Source organism: Vidua macroura, chromosome 10 (genome assembly GCF_024509145.1).
Source record: "Vidua macroura isolate BioBank_ID:100142 chromosome 10, ASM2450914v1, whole genome shotgun sequence".
NCBI lineage: Eukaryota > Metazoa > Chordata > Aves > Passeriformes > Viduidae > Vidua > Vidua macroura.
In genome coordinates this window covers 5,980,458-6,003,238 of record NC_071580.1, presented here as the reverse complement: position 1 = coordinate 6,003,238, position 22,781 = coordinate 5,980,458, and the positions used below count along the sequence as shown (strand labels likewise).

The following is a 22,781-nucleotide window of genomic DNA, read 5'->3' as shown; positions in this document are numbered from 1 at the left end:
TACCCTTAAATACTGGACAGGTGTTCAGGGCAGGGGAGAAGCTGTGTAGAGAGCCCAGCAAGAAACAGAACAACTCCCACACTTTTTTAGTAACCTAATGGCACAGAACAGAATGGGCCAAATGGCAACTCCAAATTAGTAATAAAACTGCCAAGTTTATTTACAGAAGATAGATGAACGCAGAAGTGCATCTTATCATTCTATGAATCACCTAACTGCAACTCTGCCTGGGGGAAAGGTAACAAGGCAGCCCAATAAATGACACCACAGAACACCCACAATCTTTTGCCATGTTTTTCAGCTTTAAAAAATTATTTGAATGAGAGGCCATTTTTTCCAAAGATACAAAATAACTCCTGTCCTCACAAGGCAATTTTTCAGTCTATGTTTTTACCCCCCCAATATTGGGTATACATCCAAACCCATCAGTTTGCAGAAGGAATGATGAGTTTTACATCCCCTGACAGTAATAGTTCCAGACAGTTCAAGGGGTCTGCAAAGCAATGCATTGGAGATCTAAACAGAGGAGGAAAGGGCTGGAATCCAACACTGCAGCAGAAGGACAGTTTAAACAATAGGTCATCACTGACACAGACCATTTAGACAGAAACAGGTTAGGAGGACGTGCAAGAACAGCTCAGTGGGGACAGAAAGCCCCATCAAGAGGGGCAGATGTGGCAACAACTTCCTCAGCTTGCACTGCAGCAGCCTCAGGACAACCCCCTTAGCTCGAGCTGATGCCACTGCTCCCTATCTGTGGTGCAGCTCATACTCAAAGGTGACTCAAGTTACCTCGTGGACTGTCCCAGAGCAGCCTCTGTGGCACAGTAAATGAAAACTGTGTATGTTGAGAGCCAGATAAATTCCTGATTCATTGGTTTTTAAGGGTGGGCTGTGCTATGGGAAATACTGCATTTTTCAAAGCAGGGATTTAGTTTGCTCCCTCAGTTCAGGGACTCCTGCTGAGATCAGTGCAAGCAGAAGCAGGCTTTTGAAGAACTCTCCTCTGTCGTTCCTGGAGTTCACAGGGAGAAAGAAGCCTGTTCACAGCCCCTCAAACACCTCCAGCAGCAAGGGCAGTGCTAGAGATAATCACATTTCTTTCTACCCTCAGGAGAGATCTATGTGCTGGTGACTAGAGTTTGACTGAGCTGGAATTCTGCTCCAAATGCCTACAACACTGGCACCCTGATCTGTGTTAGGATCCCTGTATTCCTTTAGGTCAACTCATAAAAACATCGTAAGACAGCAACACTGACTCAGACTGACTCTAAAGAGAGGATGGTCTGAACATTGGAACATTTGGGGACTGCTGAGACAATGTTTGTGGTGAAGAGGAACAGACCTCATGTCCCATCATCAAATGGGCTCTAAACAAGGCACACAAGCCAAAAAAGATGGTTTGCCCTGACATATAAGGGTGTTAACACAGTTTAAATCTACTGCTGTGGCTTTGGAATCACTGGTGATTCCACAGTAAATACACAGGCATGTGATCCAAGCAAAAACAAGAACTGCTCTAGCCCACCCCACCTGAATGCAGGGCAAATTAGCGTCTGATGAGAGCTCAGTTGTTGATGAATGAGACAAGCAGTCTACTGTTATAATTTTAAAATAATATCTTAACTTCTGAAATAGTAATGTGACTTCAGAATAGCTGATTACATAGTACAACAGAACCTCATTTGTATTTTTATGTATGCAAATACAAATAAGTAACATAATACAGCACCTGTTTTTTTCAACTTTTCTGCTAGGAGTTCTCACTGGGATCTTGTATTTTCCAATTACTTATCTTTGCTTGGCAAGCCATGCCACCCCTTTGTTGCATAAAATGATTTCTCTCTTTATGCATGTTCATGAGAATCAATTTATAAAAGTTTACTTCTTATCTCTGTTGAAGCTTCATCAAATGAAAAAAATGGTCAGTTCAGTTTATTACTTCCAAGCCTTTACAAGTCAGAAAAGTGTTTTCATTAAAGATTACACAGGGACTGAAAAATAAACCCCAGCCATTGCATTGACACAAGGTATCACCATGTGCCCACAACATGCAGAATGATAGCAGGAGACTTTAATTTACACTGTGAAATTCAATTACTTAAACATTCTTCAACACAAATTGGTTTTGTAGCCTACACCTCTAAAAAAACAATTCCAGTCTCTGGCCTAATTGCTTAAGTATCTACCTTCATCTTTAACTATTTTATCTTAAAAATGTAATTTGCACAGTCAGCCTGACCCCCACAAAACAAAAAGACACTTCTAAACAGAAAACTGCAAAATATTATTGATGATGCTGATGAAATTACAACACACATCATTCATCCTAATGGGCTTGTTTCTGTGACACATCCCAGTGACCTGAAAAGTGGAACACTGAGGTAAGAAACCCAATTAATAACTTCAGGCAGTACCAGTGAAAGAGATAAAAGGGCTACAAACCAAACAAACAGCCTTAGCAAAGTTAAGAAACGATAAAGAGAGCCTCTATTACAATATTTTTAAGTCCTTGGCAGGCCTAGGAACACAAGCATTCCTGATCAAAATAATGCCATTAAATGCTGTTCTACATAACCACAAATAAGGAGGTACCGTCACACCCACCAGACCAGAATGAATTTGACAAATTCTTGAATGACAGATCACACTAGAAATATATTGACTTTAACACAACTTCAGTATTAGAGCAACTGGACAGAACAAGATGAAACAAGATTACCACATTATTCTTGTCACGAAAAACGATTTTTTAGCTTACAAGAAAATTTTGTCTGTAGGTAATGTACAACACAAGATGAATTATTCAGGCACTTACAAGCAGACTCCTATCTAACAGCCCACGTTTGAGATTTTGAAAAGTAATTATTAAATCATTAGGACATGATGGTAAGTCTAGTATCCCACATGAAATGAGTGCAGGTTTTCTCTGCGGAATCACAGTAAAATTGTTTAGAGATAAATGCTGTGGGCAGCCTCTGCCTTTTCAAGTTATAACACAATGTGTTATGACTTCAGCATCCTCACAAACTCAATTTTTTAATTCCCTGATTTGTTTTTTCTTGTACTCTCCAAGGAAAAAAAAAGGGAAAAAAAAAAGCACACCAGAAAAAGGATTCTCTGAATTTCCCTTTCTCCTGATACTGTTCAATTTTGAATGCACTTTTCTTACATTTAGGAGTCTGTTTTCATTCATGTTTATAAGACATAAAATATGATTACTCTGGTAAATAAGTAAATGCACTCTAGTAACAACATTTACATATTGGGACTTCCAGTTCCATACAGTGGTTATTCATTGTAGGACATAAAAATATCACAAAATCTTCTCAGGAAACAGCACAAGAAGATTTATATTGGTATATTTACAGAAGTTTGCACCTCAGAAAATTTTGCATTGAACATGCAGAAAGTTTCCTTTCTTCCTCTGGGATCCTTACCTTTTGATCTCCAAGGGTTGTTCTCCTTTCCTCTCTTCTTATTTTTTAAACCTTTTTGACACCCACATGAAGCTTTTTTATCTTACCTATTTTATTTCACAGCAGCATTGTGGCAGAAGGTTTATAATTATAAAATTATAGCTGCTGGCCATGTAAGATTAGCTTTTATCAGGAGGAAATACATGCCCTGGTGAAGTTTCATTACATGTCATTAGAGCTGCTGCAGAGGAACCCCTTTTTTTTTTTTTTTTTTTTTTCTACAATGCTCATTCCCTGCTGGACTGAACGCTGGAAGTCGCTGGGGCCATGGGATGGAACAACACACACGTGGCCAGGGAAGATGGGGATGTGGCACCCAACCACTCAGGGCAACTCAGATGTAAATATCACCTCTCCTTCACTGCCCTAAGTCCCCACAAACCCAGCATATCATTTTTTAAGGATCCTCTGTTTGTAATTAGTTGTTCCTAACTTTTGTTTCCTACACATCCTCTCCTTTTCTAAAGAGCCATCAACTCCCTTAGTGCTCACATTTACAAGCTTCAAATGGTTCTACCAATATGTATTCCAGAAAATGATGTATTTAAAATCATGTACACTCAGAGGTGTCTGCCTGAAAGGGATACATCTGCATGTTATCAGCAATTGATAAGCTGCAGGTAATCGAGATATCAAACCTAAATAAAGTTTAACCAACTGAAAGGCATTTCAAAGGCATCGTTGTGTGACAGTGGTAAGCCAGATAAACTCTCTCCCTGCTAGATACAAATTTATCTTGCATAAAAGGCGGGCATTAGGACACCTCTAATTGAGTCAATTATGGCAAATTGAGGTTTGGTAAGTGTGCATGAACAGAATCCTGTTGGGACATGGGACCACAGGAGGTAGTTATTCCAGGTTTGAGTACATTTAGAGAGGTCAGTTTTAAATAGGGTTTCTTCAAGAAATTAATCCTGATTTTGGCAGCTCTGTGAAGTGTCTCAAAGCTTGGCTTGACTGCCTGCCAAATAAACAAAGGGAAAAAGAGAATCCAAACTGGAAGAGTAGTAGCTTAAAAGGCACATACATTATCTTTTATTTCCCTACAGTTCTCTTTGATTACAGTACTTTTTGAAGGTAAGGGATGCACTGTCCTGAAACACACTCATCTCTCACTGAAGGATCACTAAAGCCTAACCTAACCCTAACTCTAGACTAAGTTTCAGTTTGATGCACCTTGACAACTTTAAATCTTTGTGAGGACCTTGAGTGCACTAACACCAGAATCCAAGGCACATGTAGGAGCATTCATAATCCCAAAGAGAAAGCAAAAGGTCTATCAAAGAATCTAAACCAAGAAAGGTTGCTTGAGGACTTTCTTATCACCAAAACTCAACATTCACAGAAAGCATTCACTTTCTTTTCTGTTCTGAAATGTGTAAGGAAACTGTTCTTTTGATAGTTAAATATTTTCTGCCAACAGAAAAATTGACATAAAGTAAAGCTAACAATGCTAAGCTTGATTTTCTGATACTAGGACAGTGTTCTGCAATGGCTGAGAAATAGAGGAAATATTGACTCTTTGACAACCTGTAGCCAAACTTTTTCTCTTTTGTTAAATAAACAGTAATTACATCACTTCCTAATTTTTGTGACTTTTGACAGCAAACAGTGTCTACTATAATATATAATAACCATGAATAAATGGAAGCTGGCAATAGCAGATCATAAGAGGACTGATGTTCTGGAACAGCCTCAGATAAGAATAATGGTGCTAAGAAGCCTGACTAGCTGAAAGACTGAGTTTGAGTAAAATCAGCCTGCAATAAAATACCTATTTGCCAGTGCTGAACACCAATATTATCATGCACTCAGAGTTTTTCTCTTGGTGAAAATTTGCTGGGTTTAGGAGCTGATTTCTTTCTTGATTTGGACTAAACAAGATCAGTAGGTAAGGAGAATACCATCTACAGCTTCAACAGTACAGAATGCCTTCACAAAAGTAAAATAAAAAAACACAAATAGGATGCATTTGTTCTTCAGAAGTTGCAAGTCACCATTTATCACTACTAAAGAGCAGTCCTCTAATCAGGCATAATTTTCTCTATGGTTTCACAGAAATTAATTAAGCAACTTTATGTAGAAATTCCTTAAGAAGCCACAGAACCCACTCTCAGAGTCTTTGCTACAGAACTTCCAAGCCCTGTATGCAGCTGATGAGAGAATGATGTATACCCCATGGAGAGGTAAAAATTCCTTGAAAATCCACCAGCAATTTTTCTGTGGTTCCTCGGAGCAAGGACTTACATTTATACTTAAAAGACTGATGATGCATTGAACAAAATTGATATAGCTGTATTTTAAAATGTTATTTGCTGGCAGCAACTGGTATGAAATATTCTTTGTTAAATTTCAAATAATGTAGCTGTTGGTAACAAATGTAAGTATGTTGTTCTTTGAATGATTTATGCTACACTTGCTTTTCAAGTGAAAGAAACATATGCTTGTGTGAATGATTTGGAGGAAACTATCTTTCTTTTAAGGATGTCTCAGTCTGAAACACTCGAATTCAAAGCAGATGTGCTACTATTTTAAAGAACTTGAGGGAAGTGAATTAATAAAATTATTTCCAAATGGCTCACAGCTGATGTTCTGATGACTTCATAGGGCTTTTTATTTAGAAATCCTGTAAAATATCCTCTTTCTGAGGAGGAATCCCATTCCCAAACACAGCAGCAGTCAGTGTCCAGTGCTTAATACAGGAACTGGCTTGACCTTGGTCTCCAGCTCTGATCCTGACTGTGTTTATCACCCTAAATAACTCTGAGCCACGTGACTTGAGACCTTTACCACAAGTCATTATCATAAGAGTTAACGAGGGATAAAAGATTGTGTCATAATACATAATACATCTTTAAAGAAATGCCTAAAGTTATAGCATTATTACCTTCAGTGGCAGGTACACACACAAAATTAACACTTCTTTTAAGTCCCAGTTAAGGTAGTTTTCCTGTTAATGATCTCAAGAACACATTTCTAAGCTCTATTGCCTGGGTAATATATTAGTGGGGGAATATTACATATTAACTATTTTCCCAATGAATTCCATTTATTTTGTACTATATTCAAGAAGTGTTCTTGGCTAATATTTCAACCATATATGAGTGGTTCTTATCTGTCATGATCAAAAATGTGGATTCATGTGTTTCTTGGATCTAAAAAAAATGTTACCAGTGTTACTGTTTAAAATAAATATAAAATAATGTATAAAATATTAAGTTTCTGTCGGATTTAATAAATTATTCAGAATATAATACTTTGTATAGCTTCCTGAGATCACAGTAGATTTTGTTCTTTTCTGGAACTAAATATTCTTGCCCTATTTAGCACCATAAGTGCAGACCAAGCAAGATCAGCCAGCAAGGGACACGGAGTGGAGTTGCATGCTAACCACAAGACTTGCTGGAGGTTGGCATGAGAGCTCTGCACTGAGCTCACAGAACAGCTGTGACAGGGCTTTTACAGTCAGCACAACAACTGCTGTGAAATGGGTAAAACATCCAGTAAGGACACATATTAAAATAAATGGCATTTTACAAAGAAAAACCAATCCTTTTTTTTTTCTTTTTTTTTTTTTTTTCAAGGCCAAGACTATGCACATTCATGGGAAGCATGAGGAATATTATTTCCTGGACACAGTCTTGTCTTCAGGACAACTAATGCTGGGTTAAATTACAATACAATATTTACTGGATCACAAACTGGTCTGATGTATTGTACAGAGAGAACTCTGCAAGTATACAAATCAACCTAATTAAAAAAATGGAAGAAAATTCATGGGAAGTACATAGAGGAAAAATAAATTAATATAGGTAAAAACCAGGTTTCCTTTCATATCAGGGTAGTAAGAAATCTGTTTTCAAGCCATGACATAATCCCTGATTACAGAGGTTTTCTGCTTTTGCAGGTGTAATGAAAAGATTTTCATGTTCTCTGTTTAAATAAGCTTTAAAGTCTGCCATAATTACAGCTCTGCAGATGGCTAATTCAGTAGTATTTATGCAGCAAATGCTCTTTAAATAGTAAAAATTTACAAGACAACAAATACAGTCATTAATTCATGGCCATTACATGTATCTGTGATTCCAAAGGGAAAAACATCTCAATTGCCACTCAGATGGGTCAGGTGTTTGAGTATGACTATCACTCACTTTATTGCATCTCCTCAGCATTAAGAAAGGGCATAATTCAGCATCATTATCAGTCATGAGAAAAATAATAACCATAGCAGGAATTTGTAAGAGCATTATCAGCCTAGTAAATGGTACTGGTGTGTGCCAGGATAAATGTGCTACTCCTCACTTACAACTGCAAAGACCACAATCACACTGCTCAAACACTGTAAAGTTCAAAGGAATAAGGCAGAAGAAAATGGGAAGGCATTTTGGGTGTAAGAAATAGATTTGGGCAAATGCTTATCAGAGAAAAGGGAGCTGAACAACAACTGCAGAACTGAGAAACACCAGAGAAGGATTAGGGAAAAAAGTAATGCCACTGTTCCTAAGTCCATTTATGAGCCATGAAAAAAAAATCATAGAAGAAAAGGAGTTGCAAATTTTGAAAAATGCAAAAGATGGGGGTCAAAAATCAGGTAGGAAATCATTGCTGTGTTGGAAGACAAAAATTCATTTATTCTGACTGAATGGCAAAATCTGAGGTACTCTATTCTGCAACCAGCACATAACTCTTTCCTTCTCCCCCAACATAATTCTAGCATTGTATTTACAAATTTCACACAGCAGATAATAGAGACAGAACATTATCTACTGCTGCCAGTGAAACATGAATTATTTCAGCATTTCCCACACTAAGGATCATCGACACTGTATCAAATCATTCTCTGTTCCACATAATACAAAGCAGAACAATAAAAATACTCCATGCATTTGGTTCAGGTCAGTCAAAAAACATCTCAAATATTACTACAAAGGAGACAGGAATGTTTTCTACTTGAAGGCATAAATGAAGAATTCAAAATGAAAACCAAATCTCCAGAGTTTATACAATGAGACAGATTTATTGTCTTGGGTAGAAACTCTGGGCTGAGGTTTGGTTTTATTTTGCAGGTGACATTGCACTCCATGTTTACCCATGTTACTATTTAAGATTAGCAGGATATTTGCATCTTTAATGCTCCTCCTCTGTAAATCCAGTGAGCAGACTGTTTACAAGTGGAGATATAATAAGGTCTTTAATTTTCCTACTAAACCTATCTCTGGAAACTAGACGCTTAGGGCATGTGTATTTTGAAACCTGAGAATCTGCTGCAGTTTACCAGCAAAGCAGAAATAAATCCTGTAGAATATACACATGTCAGGAATGTACATAACAAATCTCAGTCTGAAAGGAAAATATTTGTTCTGGTGAACAACACACACTTGAGTGGCATGAGTTCAGCAGCAATGCAAGTTGCCTTTTTTGAATGGTACTAGAAATATCTTTTGACTGTTCTTTCATTTAATGAAAGTTTGATATAATGAAATTATGTCAAATTCAGGCTGCACAATCTATTTTTGCTTACTGCAAGTGTTTTGTTCAGTGCATTAAAATGTACCCATTTGTTGTAATTCTTTAGCCCAATGAAGTGTTAATGCCACACTTGGGTATCTGTGATGAAAAGAAGCAAAGGGAAGAAGTTTAACTGATACAAATGAGCAATAAAAACTGCTGGAGGTCTTTGCTGAAGACACAGATTGCTTTCAAAATCCTTGTTTTTCACCTACTTATTGCTCAATTCACTCAATTACATCTATTAGACAAAGCACAAGCACCCCTGTAAAAGTTCCATAAATAGAGGTGGCAGATGCATACAGCCTTAATGGACAGGATAAACTTGGCATGCTAACATAAAATTTCTAAAAGATTTTACACGTGTTGACTTAGACTTTTTTATAAAACTGTTAAAAGAACTGTCAGTCAGGACATAACTGATCCTTAGGCAAGGGTCCATTAAGAATAAAATGTACCTAACTGGAGCAGAAATGACAGCCTGAGCCCTTGTACACATCTTTTTGGCTATAATTTTAACCCAAGCTGTGATTTTAATGACTCTTAGGTTTGAAAATTTTGGAGGAGCATCCCAGGGGATTCTAGGAAATCCTGCATACTTACTACTGGATTTATCTGGTATCAACCTGAAAATTGGACCTGGACCTGAAGAAATGTGACACTTTCACTGAGACTGGAGATCTCCCTGCACCGAGTGCGCCATGCCTGATACTCCATGAAGTTTGCTTTATCATCTCGTTTTTTTCAATATGATTGTGCATTGAAGAGCTCTGCCTTCCAACAAAGGGAGAGGCTCTCTGTGTTGCCTAAGGAATGCACACACAGACCTGACAGATACATCAGGCTGACCGGTGGCAGAAGCTGTGGGAATCAGGAAATATGAGAAGCACATCAAAATATACAAGGAACAGGGAGAACCCTCTTACTGAGCCTAGGCAAACACAAGATTTGAACTCAGCATTTCTGAGCACCAGGAAGATCCATGCTGTCTTGCTAGCCCTGATATTGGTGTCAATGTTTTGATCAGTATTTCTGTAGAGGTAAAAGCATGCAAAAGCATGACATGATCAGTATTTATGGAATCTTTTTATGGCTCTGGTGAGGCTGACCATCTCATGGAGAAGACAATATGCTTGAAATTGTTTTTTCCCCCTGTACAGTGTCTAAAGTAACAAAGCCTCTGTTCTTACATTAACCTTGTAGATGCCACTGCTGTGTAATCTATGATTATTACTTTTAGTAGCAAAATATGATCACCAGAAAACACACAGAAATGTTCCACACAAGTATACATTGAAAGAGTGGAAAGCAAGAAGTGGCTAAAGGTGAGAAACAGACAGATTTCTACTAATTATTGCATTAAAATAATGGCAAATTGTAAATCCAAATAATTCTCAGTATTATGATTATGCTATGAGAAACAAAGAGAAATAAATGAAAATACCAACAGCAACAGCAATCCTATTTCATTCCTGGAAATTTATTCTGGAAGTAGAAAATCTACTTCCAGTAGATTTCCCAGTAGAAAATCTGGGAATCAAACAAATATTTCAGGTACAATAAAGCTCAGCAATTTTCTCCTAACCCCAAATCAAGTCCCAGGGTAACTTTTGCAAAGCAGGATGTTCCTCAACCTATTATTTTTCATTCTGCCTGAATTTCTGGATAAGACTAAAATACCCTGATTAAAGCTGTACTTGTGTATTTCCAGCTCAGTTGGAAATAGAGATCATGGGGAACGTGCTGTTGTCAAATTTGCAGTTCAATGTGAGGAAGTTCAGGTAAGAGGAATGAGCATCAAAACTACAGCATTTACTGTATTGAACAACCTGCCAATGTCAATCATGATTACTTAAATTTAGTCAAATATCCAAAATCAATTATTAAAAAAAAAATAGTAATTTGAATTCTGCTAGTCAGTCTTATTACTTCTCATTATAGATGCAAAATGTATCCATTATGCCCAAATATTGCCCTCTGACATTGACTGGAATGAGACATTTATTTTTTTAAATACCTATATACAATAAAAGACTATAGCTATGGGAATGTGTGTGCAAACTATAGGAAAAAAAAAAGATATATAAAAGATGTATCAGCTCCCCTGTAGTGGAGAAGCACAGGAAGGTTGCAACACTCCTGCAATATAGAAAAAAAAATCCACCTTTCTTTTTAATTCAAGTTCTAGGACAGAAAACCTAGTATAGATCTAGAGGGCTGTGAGTTAGGACAAACACAAGGCTAAAAACGATGCCTAAAACTTCAGCAAATTTGTCAAGTGCTTTGATTGAGGTTGAGAATATGAGTCCAAATGGGTATACAGGAAGCAATCATTTTTTCATGAAGAATACGTCCTTTACTGTGCACACAAATTCTTCCTTCAGAAGGCTGTAAATTACAGTATTTATGGAATCTTAATGATCTAAACACAGTTGGAGCCTGAAGGTCAAGGCTGCAAACTGCATCCTAAATTTCTGTTTACAGATGAAGCACAGTATTTATTGCTGTACTGCTTGTGCTGCTATAGTTAAAGGGCTGCCAGCATTTCCATTATAAACCACTATTTCAGGGGTTTATAACTTGCCTATCAATCTTCTGACTGGGATGAAACATGGAATACAAGGTCCTGGCTGTGAGACTGATTTTTTTGTTTGTTTTCTTTACCAAATGACAAAAAGAATAAGCTTAAAGTTTTACAAACAAACAAACAAACAAAAAAAAAAAAAAAAAAAAAAAGTGCATCAGGTTTTTCAAGTATTTCCAGTGTTCTCAGGACACAATTGTATCTTCAGAAAACAAAACACATTCACATAACTTCATCAACTAATAGAAGGACTTTCAATCTCTAAAAAATGAAAAATAATCTAAACAAGACTTAGATGCTTTTTATTTTTTAATTTAGCAAACATACTTCAGATTTTAAATGGCAGCAAAGGACATCAGCAACCTAACAGTGCCCTTGATTCTGTTTATCTGTGTAGATTTGCCATTAAAGGTAACAATTACACACCTTGGCACTGTACAAAGGTTGTGTCCTTTCTAAATGAACATCTAAATGATGGCACACAAGGTGTCCTTTACTGTTGTATATTCCAGATGATGTCAGGTAAATTTATTCAAAGTAAAGTCAAAGCCAATGTTTTTCTCCTAGTCTTTGAAATCTTGTACTGTTAAATCATGTATCAAATTTAATTAAATTGAAGGGCAGCAAGTACAACATTTCACTTCCACAGCATCTACTTTCACTGTAAAAGTGAAAGTACTTTTATTCTGTACTAAAGTACCGTGGAAAGTAGGTGAAAAAATTGTTACATTATTTTTGCATATTAGTAATTACATTTTGGTAAATAACAAACTTAATAATGCAAGGACTGCATTATTAAGAATTGAAATATTAGAAGACATCAAAAACCCTTTCCTTATAATCTTAAGCTTTGATATAATTTATTTTTACAAATAAAGAACTGAGCCAGATTCAACAATGTTGAATGCTGCTGTTGCAATGCAACACATACATATTACATTATTATTAAACAGGTTTTTGGCTCCTTTGTAACACCATACCAGTTCAGACATGACAGACAGCACTGCTAAACCTGGAATATTAGACTTTATCTAATCCTATTTTGGCGTATTTCTTTATGTTATAAATCCAGTCACAGCAGGAAGGAAGTAAATTAGCCTCTCCCCAAATGTAATTATTCTATTTTCTTCATTACAGCTGTAGGGCTTTTATTCACTGATACTTTTGAGTTCCCTATAACTACCTTGCTTTCCCCCCCCCGCCCTTTGCTTTTGTTAAAAGATGACTGCATTTGTTTTTATACCATTCCTAATAACTGGAAGAATCCCTCCTGTGGCTGGAGCTTTCTGCTTTCCTTCCCCACGTCTACCACTTGTCTGTTTGATGTCCACTTTACACGTTCACTTGCATGAGACACTGGATAATTTCTCCCATCAACTGAAATCAAAGCACAGTTTTGCTACTTTAGTTGGCTCTGGTGAGAGATAGAGACCTGCAGACTTCTTTCTGAGAAAGTAAAAGATGGGATGACTACGACATCTTAAAACCGACCTGGGTAGTGCAGCTGAATACATATCAGGGAATAATTCCAACTGTTATGAACAGTAACTGACTCAGGCCTCCTTGTTAACTGCCTTTAACTTGCTGAAATGCATCCAAGAACGCTGCTATATAATTAAATATGTTAAATAATGCTACAGAGTATCTTGTATAATTCTGAATCTTCAATGAACTGTACAAAGTTTTAAATAAAATATAGGTGGAGCTTGTCAAGCAGTATTAGACTTCAAAATATTTTCTCTTTCTGAAAGCTTCCTGTACCATCTGACACACATTTCTGCCATGCTGCCTGGGCTGCCATCGCACCGTACGTCTTGTTAGCAGCAATGTCATGACAGAAGTGCTACAGTGCTGCATTCTAATGACTTCTTGCATTGTAATGAATTAATGTTTTCTGCAGAAAGGACGTGATAAGAAAAAAACAAATTTAATTCCGGGTACTCACTGAGGTTTTCTTTTTAAAGACAGTTCTGAGAACCAAGCAGTGGTGAATATCATTTTAGCTCAGCTACAGAACATGTGGAACACCATGTACCGTACCTGTAAAGTCCTGGAGGAGCTTGATGAAGCAGAAAGCTTTTCTCCAAGCCTTGTAGCACATCATTGAGCATCCTGACTCTGACAGGAGCTCGCTCCTTGGGGTCATTGGCCGGGCGCATCTCGTCCGACTGGAACAGCTCCGCCGTGTCCCTCAGACGTGATGCCACTGCCAGCAGCTGAGGGACGCCTGCTTCATCACCTGGGAGCAGGGACAGCAAGACAGTCACCAGTGATTCACAGACCACTTATTACTCTTGCTTCCAAGTCAAAATTAATAGTCCAATTAAAACCTGAGCCTCTTTTTCCCCTGTGAGCAGCATGGAACGGGTCAAGGGAAGCCATAGATCATTCCATGTAACCTCTGATCTGTTCTTCAAAGATCAATTTGGGCTCTGATGCTTTAAGATCTAACAAGCTGTGAGGAATGATTTTTGGGGTACAGCTTAAAATCTAGCATTGGAAAAACAGGCATGCAGGAAGCAATGGTTATAAATCAAGAACTACAATATTTTCTTCTGAGACTGAATTTATTCAATGGCATTTGATGCTGTTGCTCTTGAGTCTGAAAGCTTGTGCTTGGATTCCATAATGACTGCTCTATAGAATATTTTATTATGCAGAGTTTAATTGAATTTGATTCAACATTTTAGAATCTTAGAGGTTAACAGCAATTGTAGAGGGTTATGTGAAATTGCTCCTCTTAATCACTTAAGTCATATGCCAATGAGCCAACTTTAATTGATATCCTAATGCATATTCTAATCCAGTCAATATTTTCAAAACTTTCTAACTTGGAGTGTTAAGTATTGCTTTGTTAGCAACCCCACTCAGACAGCAAAAGAATAAAAGCCTGCAGCACCTAGGAGCAAACAACAATTTCAGTATGTCCCTGTTCATACAGTCCAGAAAGAGAAATATGAATTGGAGCACTGTGAATGTGCAGCCTCTTCCCACCTGCAGTGCAGGTGAAGAGTGTGGCCTCCCTTCCCAGTGTGTGCATGGACTGCCTTCACCTTTACAAGCACATGGAGAGAAAAAGCAGAGCCTGAACTCAATAGAAAGTCAAAAGCAGTATCAGTCAGCACAAACATTTCCAGGATGCAGAAATTATCTTTAAGGCTAAGATTCACTTCACCTATTGACAAGAAATCCAACTATCCTTAGATCTTTCAAGCCTTAATCAACATAAACCATGCAGCTCTAGGAGCGGTCTCACCTCTACCTGAATGTGCAAACCTCAGGGAGTTCTGTACGTTAGTGACTGAGATAATTAAGCCAATAAAGTGGTTCAGGACTCAAGTTCAATGAATTTTCAACTTCCTTGTCTAAGATACACATAAATCACAAATATTAATTGGGGGAAAATCACAAATATTAATTGGGGAACATTGATATGGTTTAACCTCAGCTGGCAAGTAAGCACCATGCAGATGCTCACTCACACCCACTGGCTTCCCTGATGGGATGGGGAGAAGAATCAAAAAGTTAAAACCAATGGGTTGAGATTAGAACAGTTTAATAATTGATATATAATGATGATGATCATAATAACAATAGTTATAATATAGCATCAAAAAGGGAGAAAACCAAAAGAGAGACATAAAACCCAAGACAGACAAGTGATGAGCAATTTTATTGGGCTGACCATGTTCAGCCTGGCTCCAGCAGCAATCAGCCTCCTTGGCCACCTCAGTTTAAACTGAGCATGATGTTCTCTGGCATGAAATACCCCTTTGGCCAGTTCAGATCAGCTGTCCTGGCCATGCTCCCTCCCAGCTTCCTGTAACTCCTCTCTGGCAAAACACGGGAAACTGGGAAGTCCTCAGGGTAAGCACTACTAAACAACAACTGAAACATCAGTGAGTTACCAACCTTCATCTCATCCTAAATCCAAAACACAGTACCAGCTACTAGGAAGAAAATTAAACCCTATTCTAGTTAAAATCAGGACAAACACCAACCCATTTATCAAATAATTCACGGTTAGAATCTGAAAGGCAAGCACATAATAGGAATGGAAAAACAAACAGGTATAACTAAGAAATCCAAGGAAATGCCTGAATATAACATATTCTCCCTCTCATGTGGAAAAAGAGATTTGCTATTGGGTACATTCCAGCAAAGGAAAAGGAGTTCATAGATCCCAAATCCTCCTGTCATTCAGCTGACTAGCACATTCCAATCTCACAAAACATGAGACGATCCAGAATACACAGAGAGACGAGATGCTGGTGTGAGAGAAACTGTCAGATTTCCTGAGATATCAAGATGAATTTCAACAATGAACAGAAGCTCCCTGGGGGAACAGGAGTGAGAGAAGATGGTTTATGTCTGCCCTGGTTTTGGACAAGGTTCCTTTGCTAATGACACTTGACCAATCCATCTTTCCCTAAGTAGAATGGATAACAGGCGTGCTGGTATCTTGATATAAAGGGTTGGTAACTCTCTGAGTCTGCACTAATTGAAATTCTGATCAGCTTAGGTTGATGCCTCATAAAAATATTCTTCAAGCATATAAGCTTGCTACATCTAAGATATTTGCAAAATATCATTATCCTTAATTTTCAAATCTTCAGCAAACATCCTGTGCAGCTGAAGAACTTCCCATTCCCATGTCTATAATGCAGGCACCATGCACACCTTACCCTGGGACTTGTGTCCATATGGAAATGTTTAAATTCACCCTGTTAGAAAGAATCCTTTGGTTTCAGCAAAGCACTTTGTATTCCAAGTAACATAAAACTTATATAGTTTTTGTTCTGAATCTTATATAAACAATTGCAAATGTCAGCTTTGCCTTTTCAATAAAGAAAGTGAGATAAAGGGAAAATCCATCTTTCTGTACTTGGAAATGAAGCCAACCAGACCACCCTTTTAAACACAAAAATCCTGTAAATGCTCTCACTTGTTCTCCACAGCCCTTAAACCAGCTCATTGCTTTACACTCGAAACCAGCATTTGTTAGAAAAACACACAGCCAGGCCCTTTTTTAATGCTCCAGTCCAAAACCTGCAAGTATGGGCAGTGTTACCTCACCCAGCTAAGGACAGAACAGGCATCACCACACACTGAACTGCACCACCAAGGGAAACTGATTTATGCTTTTCTCAGGCTGAGAAGATGGGAATGGAAGGGCAAATGATTCTTCAAGAAAACCTTGCATTAACTAATAACGTCTTAAGCACCTTGTGATGCTTTTACAGAGAAAATCAAGCACAAGTGTTACCTCATTTAAGAGGAAACAATGCCACATTGTCTATTTTGTATTCTTTGTCCTTTTGTCTCCAATGTGAATCATGATGACTCATCTAAGCTAGTTGTTTAGTTGTTACAAAAATAAAATTGCAATCACAGAAAAGTGACTCAAGAGCATGTGCACTCTTGATCAGGGAATTACACTGTTGAATTTCATTGCATTTGCTACATGCAACTGGATCCTATTCAGAAACAAGTTACACCAAACAGATATTTTTACAGACCCTGAATACAATAGCCTTTCCCTCTGTAACTGACTGCTCTTATGAAAAGCACAGCTAGAGGTTGAACATTTTTAAATTCTGTTTGTGTCCTCTGTTATGAAAATACTTGCCTACAAGTACTTATAGGAAAGGGAGCACAGATAAATCAGCATTTTAAGGCATGATGCTTGTTTACCATATATGTGAACATGTGTTTGCATGTAAGAGAGAAGGGAAATTGCTTCAGGTTTTGATTAGCTTGCAAATTCTGAATCAGCTATGATGTGCTGTTGTATTCACTAGGAAAATTTTTCATGCTCTGCAAAATAGGATGAGCAGACCTGGCAGTAGAAAATCTGAATGGGAAAGCTTTGTAGGAAGCACCCTAAAGGGGCAGAAACACAAATCCACAGGCACCCACAGTGCAAAGGACATGTTGCCATCAGCTTCAATTTTGCTACCATGACTGCTACAGCCCAAGTAAACTCATCTGGTGCTGCTCCAAGCCTTTTTCCAAAGAAGTTATGTTAAAGAGGAATGTTGTGACATTTTACTATGTGCATGTCCATACAGGAGCCTGGAGAACAGCCAGCTCCAGGGAGACTTCATTGTGCTCTTTTAATACTGAAAGGGGGATTTATAAGAAAATTTCGGACAAACCTCTGAAATAGGACAAGGGATAAGGGTTTTAAACCAAAAGATTAGATTTAGACTAGGAGTAAGGAAGAGATTTTTTTACAATGAGGATGGTGGAACACTGGGTTGCTCAGGGAGGTGGTGGACGCCCCATCCTGGAAACATTCAGTACCAGGTTGGATGAGGCTCTGAGCATCTCAATCTACTGGAAGATCTCCCTGCTCACTGCATTGGACTAGGTGACCTTTGGAAGGTCCCTTCCAACCCAAACTATTCTATCATTCTATGAAGTTATCAATGACTTTGTACAGAGCTGCTGAAACTTATGGCCTACTGACACAGAATAGATGTTCATCCTTGCCCTTCAGAACTAAATGTTTGTCCATAGAAAATGCCTTTTTCCATGACTGTCTTTTTAAAGGCTGAATAAAGGTAGTAATGCCTAATAACCTTGAATGGATGCTGAAGACAAGATGCCAGTGTCTCATGACAAAATAGATATTTCTGTCTTAGATACAGATTTGTTGCATTTTTCACCTCTGCTGCAGTCAAGAATAAAGGGTAGGAAGAGTAAAGAGTGAAATTTTCTGAACATTACAGACAGGAGGAGAGAGTAATTCTGAAAAGCACCCAAAATGATCAGGGAAATACAGTCAAGCAGGTAAAATGATGCCAAGCTGAAGAGCAGCAGATAGCTGTAGGCAATGAGCATGCAGTAAATGAGAGAGATAGGTTTCTCTATCGATTTTTCTAAGGACAGAGAGTTTAGCCTGATGTTTTGAAATGTATGGGTAGAGACAGAGCTGTGGAAAGTCACGCAGACTTCCCTGGGAATGACTTCTTGTAAACCAGATTTTAAACTTCTGCTAGTGCTGCCTACTATTATCACCCCAAGTACTTCAGCTGCAGTAACATCTGTAAAACATCCATTCTGGGGAGAAGAAAGGGCCTAACTGATAAGAAGCCACACACAGCTGACACTGCGTCAGCCAAAGAGCTTTAAATCATGGCTCTTGCACTTCTGGAAAACCAGAAAATCTCGTCCACTCTCAATTTGTCTTCATAAGGCTCTCCCTCTCAGCCAGTGGCTATCAGAGATGGCTACAATTTGCTCCAGCAGCCTGTGCTGACAGCCACAAGTGGGGATCTCACCTCGCCTGCCGGGTGCTGCACAGCCACAATTCAGGGCTGGGGCACAAACACCAATTTTGAAAGGCTTGCATGAGTCCAAGTGACTGGCAATAAAAATGACATCAGCTTCAACAGCACCCAAGCGAGGGACAACACCAACCTGGCTGACTTTATTTTTGTAAACTGGGTGGCTGAACTTATTGCTGGGACAGTCAGGTGCAAAGTACAGGAATGCTTTTAATCCTAATGAGGTGCTGAGAATCCCCATCATCAACTCCTGAAACTTACTGTAACATACACCAGATTTAAAAGACAGACTACAGGGAGCACAGTGCTAAGAGCTTTCACCAGAAAACATAAATATGTTCTGGATAAAAATGGTTGTACACATAAAAAACACTTCTATACAAATGATTGTACATTTTTACTTGCAGATACATACAAAGCATTTCTACCGGAATGCTTAAAAGCACTTTTGTTTGTATCATTAACATACCAGATTTGACATCTTGTTTGGACCCTACCTCAAAATATTAATTGGATTTTCATAGGATACAAGGCCTAGCAAGATATTAATGTATTTGTATCAAGTTAAAATGGGTCTTGACTTTAAATGTAGAGAAGGCACAAATCCCACACAACTGCAAGGTGTAGCTAATGAGAATATTCTAAGCAGTCACTTATTTATGAATATCACATCTGTGACTAGACAGGCAACAACCTGACTAGACCTGGGGGCTTGGTTTCAGTGTTGGAGCCCCCATCTCCCATCATTTATGACCACAAGGTTTCCTGTTAAACATCAGACCACCAGCAGAGGCAGAAAAATAAATCTCTCCAGCCCCAAACCTTTCTTTCAGATAAACCCAAAAGCAGTGGTTTGTTTCCAAGAGTTCTGGTGTGTGCAAGGGGAGAGAACATGTGTCACTTAACAGCCTCTTCCCCATCTTTCTGAGGAACAGGCCGTGTGCCAAATGAACATAACTTGCCATCCACACTATCCTGGATGTAAGAAATGGTCTGTGAGGTGCTGAGTAATATCCCATGGAATTCAGCAGAGCTAATTGTATAGACACCCACCACATTACAGAGTTAAATCCTTTAGAAATGTAAATAAATGCAGTATTAACAAGTATCAAGGTATACACAACCTTTTGTGAGTACATCCAGGAGATTGCAAAACAGTGACTCAAATATTTACACAAAATTTAACTTCAAGCATGTGAGAAAGTCCAACGGGTAATAAAATCTGTGTTCAAGGAATTGGCTGAACCAGATCCCAGAGGCACAAAATTAAGCCTAATGAACAAATATTTTACATGTCATGCAGATTTACCTTCATCTTTTCTACATTTACAGTTTACATTGAGTTGGAGAAGGAAAGAGCTTACTAAGACATTCCAACTTTGAACTGGAAAGTTTGTTCAACATAAAATCTTTTGAAGAATGAATAAACCCGTGAGCCACATAAAAAAGTACAACTTCTCATTTAAGTAACTGAAAGGAGCATTGTCTTAATGTTTTCCAAAATGAACATAAACTGTTCTTTTATACAAGTCAGAGACAGACAAGACATGAAAGCTGTGAGAAAAATCATTAAACAAAACTCCAAAGTGAACAGCGGGGAGAAAATTTACCCTGCTGGCCCTACAGCCTAGGAAATAATTTTCTCTCCCCTGAAGTTGTAGAGATAAATGATCCAACTGAAGTTAGATAAAAAAAAAAAAAATCAGTTTAAATCAACGTTTCCTGTTACTCAAAATAAAGAAAAAGTATGAACAATAGAAGACATCTCATGTTTAGTTGAAGGAATACCAGCTGAGGCACACTTCATTTGATGATTATCCCCTGCTATGTTTAGGCTGAACTAAACCAATGTTTATGTGGCACAACAGAGCTAAAATTACTTGTCTTTTTAGATGCTCACTGGTTCCAGACCAATACTTGCCTACTGACTCCTACATCTTCACAATGATGGATGGCAAAGATTAAAGAAAAGGTATTGTACTCCTATGAGTATGTGTTATAGAAAAGTGTAGGGAGTGAATGAAATGCAGGGGGTAGCACCTGAAGATTGCAAAAAGTCTTTACATTTGAGATATGATCTCACAATCTGCTGAAGGATATGTGAAGTTTGGGTGTGATTTTATAGAAATTCTCTATTTAACAGATAAACTTGAGAGTTTCATAAACCCATGAACAGAAATATTTTTTCAAAGGTCTTAGGACACTACAGGTAACCTGTATTGCTTAATTGATAAAGTAACATCGGAAAGAATTTAAAAACTTTGTGGCTTTCTTTAGCAACAAAACCTGTGTTTTATTCAGCATTATATAATGACCCTATTTGACTAGTAAAATCACTGGCTATTATTATTCAAGTATTGAAAATATGTATCAGGGATTAGATGATGCTTTCCCCCCACCTTGTAATAATGGAGAACAATATTCCTCTAATGAAAATTACCTTTTAGACTGTTCTGAACTTCTAATGCGATGTCGAGGGCATTAAACGGCAAAACTGGATCTGTGGCAATTTGCAAAGTCACTTGTCCTGTTAGCTGAAAAATACAAAAAGACCCAAAACCCAGTCAAATTATTTCCAGCAGATTTAATGTTCTTCTGGAATAGCACATGCTTTCATTACAATGGATTTTCAGGGAAGTAAGCACATATTTATGAAAAGGAATATGACCAGGACCATTGCCTTGCTATACCACATTACAAAATGTTCAGAGAATACAAGTTATGACCACACACAACAATTCTGTGCAGTGTGTCTTCTCTGGACCTAGGATGCTTCAGGATTCTTTGAAGGACCTTTTGGCTCTGTTTTCAAATAAAATATCTCAATACTCTAAACATGGGAATGAAGTTTGCAGTTTTACTTAGTTCTCCTCCAGTCTTAGCTATCAGATTTGGAGAGCTTTCACAATTAAAATAAAGAATCACAGACATTATGGATCAGAAGATCAAGCCTAGGGCTAAATGCAAGCTGACTTGAAAACCCCACTGCCTTTTGAAGTGTTATGTGACAATTCAACGCACGCAGATGTACAACTTCCAGGCTGCACAGAACACTGCTTTCTCTCAGGAACTCAGGGAAAGAAATTCCCCAAAGAGAGCTCTCAGTCCGCTCCAGACTAGACGCCAGCACCTGTCACAAAAACTCAATGGCATGAATGCTTCTTTTTGAACAGTTCACAGATAAGGCAGGGGCTGAGTGGCCTGAGAGCTTTTTTCTGCTTACAGAAGGTCAGTTCTCCAGCTTGAGGCTTAGACATGCTACAGGGGCTGTGTATAGAAATACATCTTTCTGCTGAACTACACATAGCTGTGATTAAACAGAGGATTTCGGTCTCCAGGCTGCCAAGTCCATCACTGTTCATGGGAGCTATAAAAACACACTGACAAAAACATGCAAGAAACTTTCATTCATCTTCTTCATATATTGATATTGCAAAAAGGGAAAAAATACCTGTAAGGCTGTGCTCTAAAATGGAATGATGGCTGCAGGTGATGGTGACCGTGTTGATAAAAATGTGGACTGAATAGAATCATATTGTACAGTTCTTCCCAAGGTGTTGGGGGAGCAAGAATAATATCTATCCTTCAAAAGCAGTATGATTGTTTCTGTGCCAAAAGTAGCATTTTAATTTTACAATAGAAACTAGCAAGAAAAGACAACAAGCCTCAGTAATATTAAAAACAATAGTAGTGCAATTGAAAAGGAAAACCATCTCCCAGGAAAGTGGATGAAAGCAGGGTAATATCAGAAATACAAGTTTCCTGGAGAAAGATTAATAGAACCTCCCAACATTTCTCAGAAAGTACAGAAGGAATGACCTGGCCACAGACTGATTTGGGTAAAGACTGAGGGAACATGCTGTGTATCAGACTGCAGCCCACATCTGAGCACAGATGTGCTGTGAAGCTGTGGAGATT

The 22,781-nt window shown here is 38.1% G+C and overlaps 1 protein-coding gene across 1 annotated transcript in view; it reads right to left on the bottom strand.

Moving 5' to 3' along the window:
- NAALADL2 (N-acetylated alpha-linked acidic dipeptidase like 2) overlaps window positions 1–22,781 on the bottom strand; it is a 416,276-nt gene that overhangs the window by 1,766 nt on the left and 391,729 nt on the right. Inside the window, exons 14-15 of the mRNA XM_053986839.1 lie at window positions 21,304–21,397; window positions 13,612–13,810 (exon numbers count right to left, since the gene is read on the bottom strand). Coding sequence (XP_053842814.1) covers window positions 13,612–13,810; window positions 21,304–21,397 — 293 coding nt within the window. The remainder of the gene's footprint in view (window positions 1–13,611; window positions 13,811–21,303; window positions 21,398–22,781) is intronic.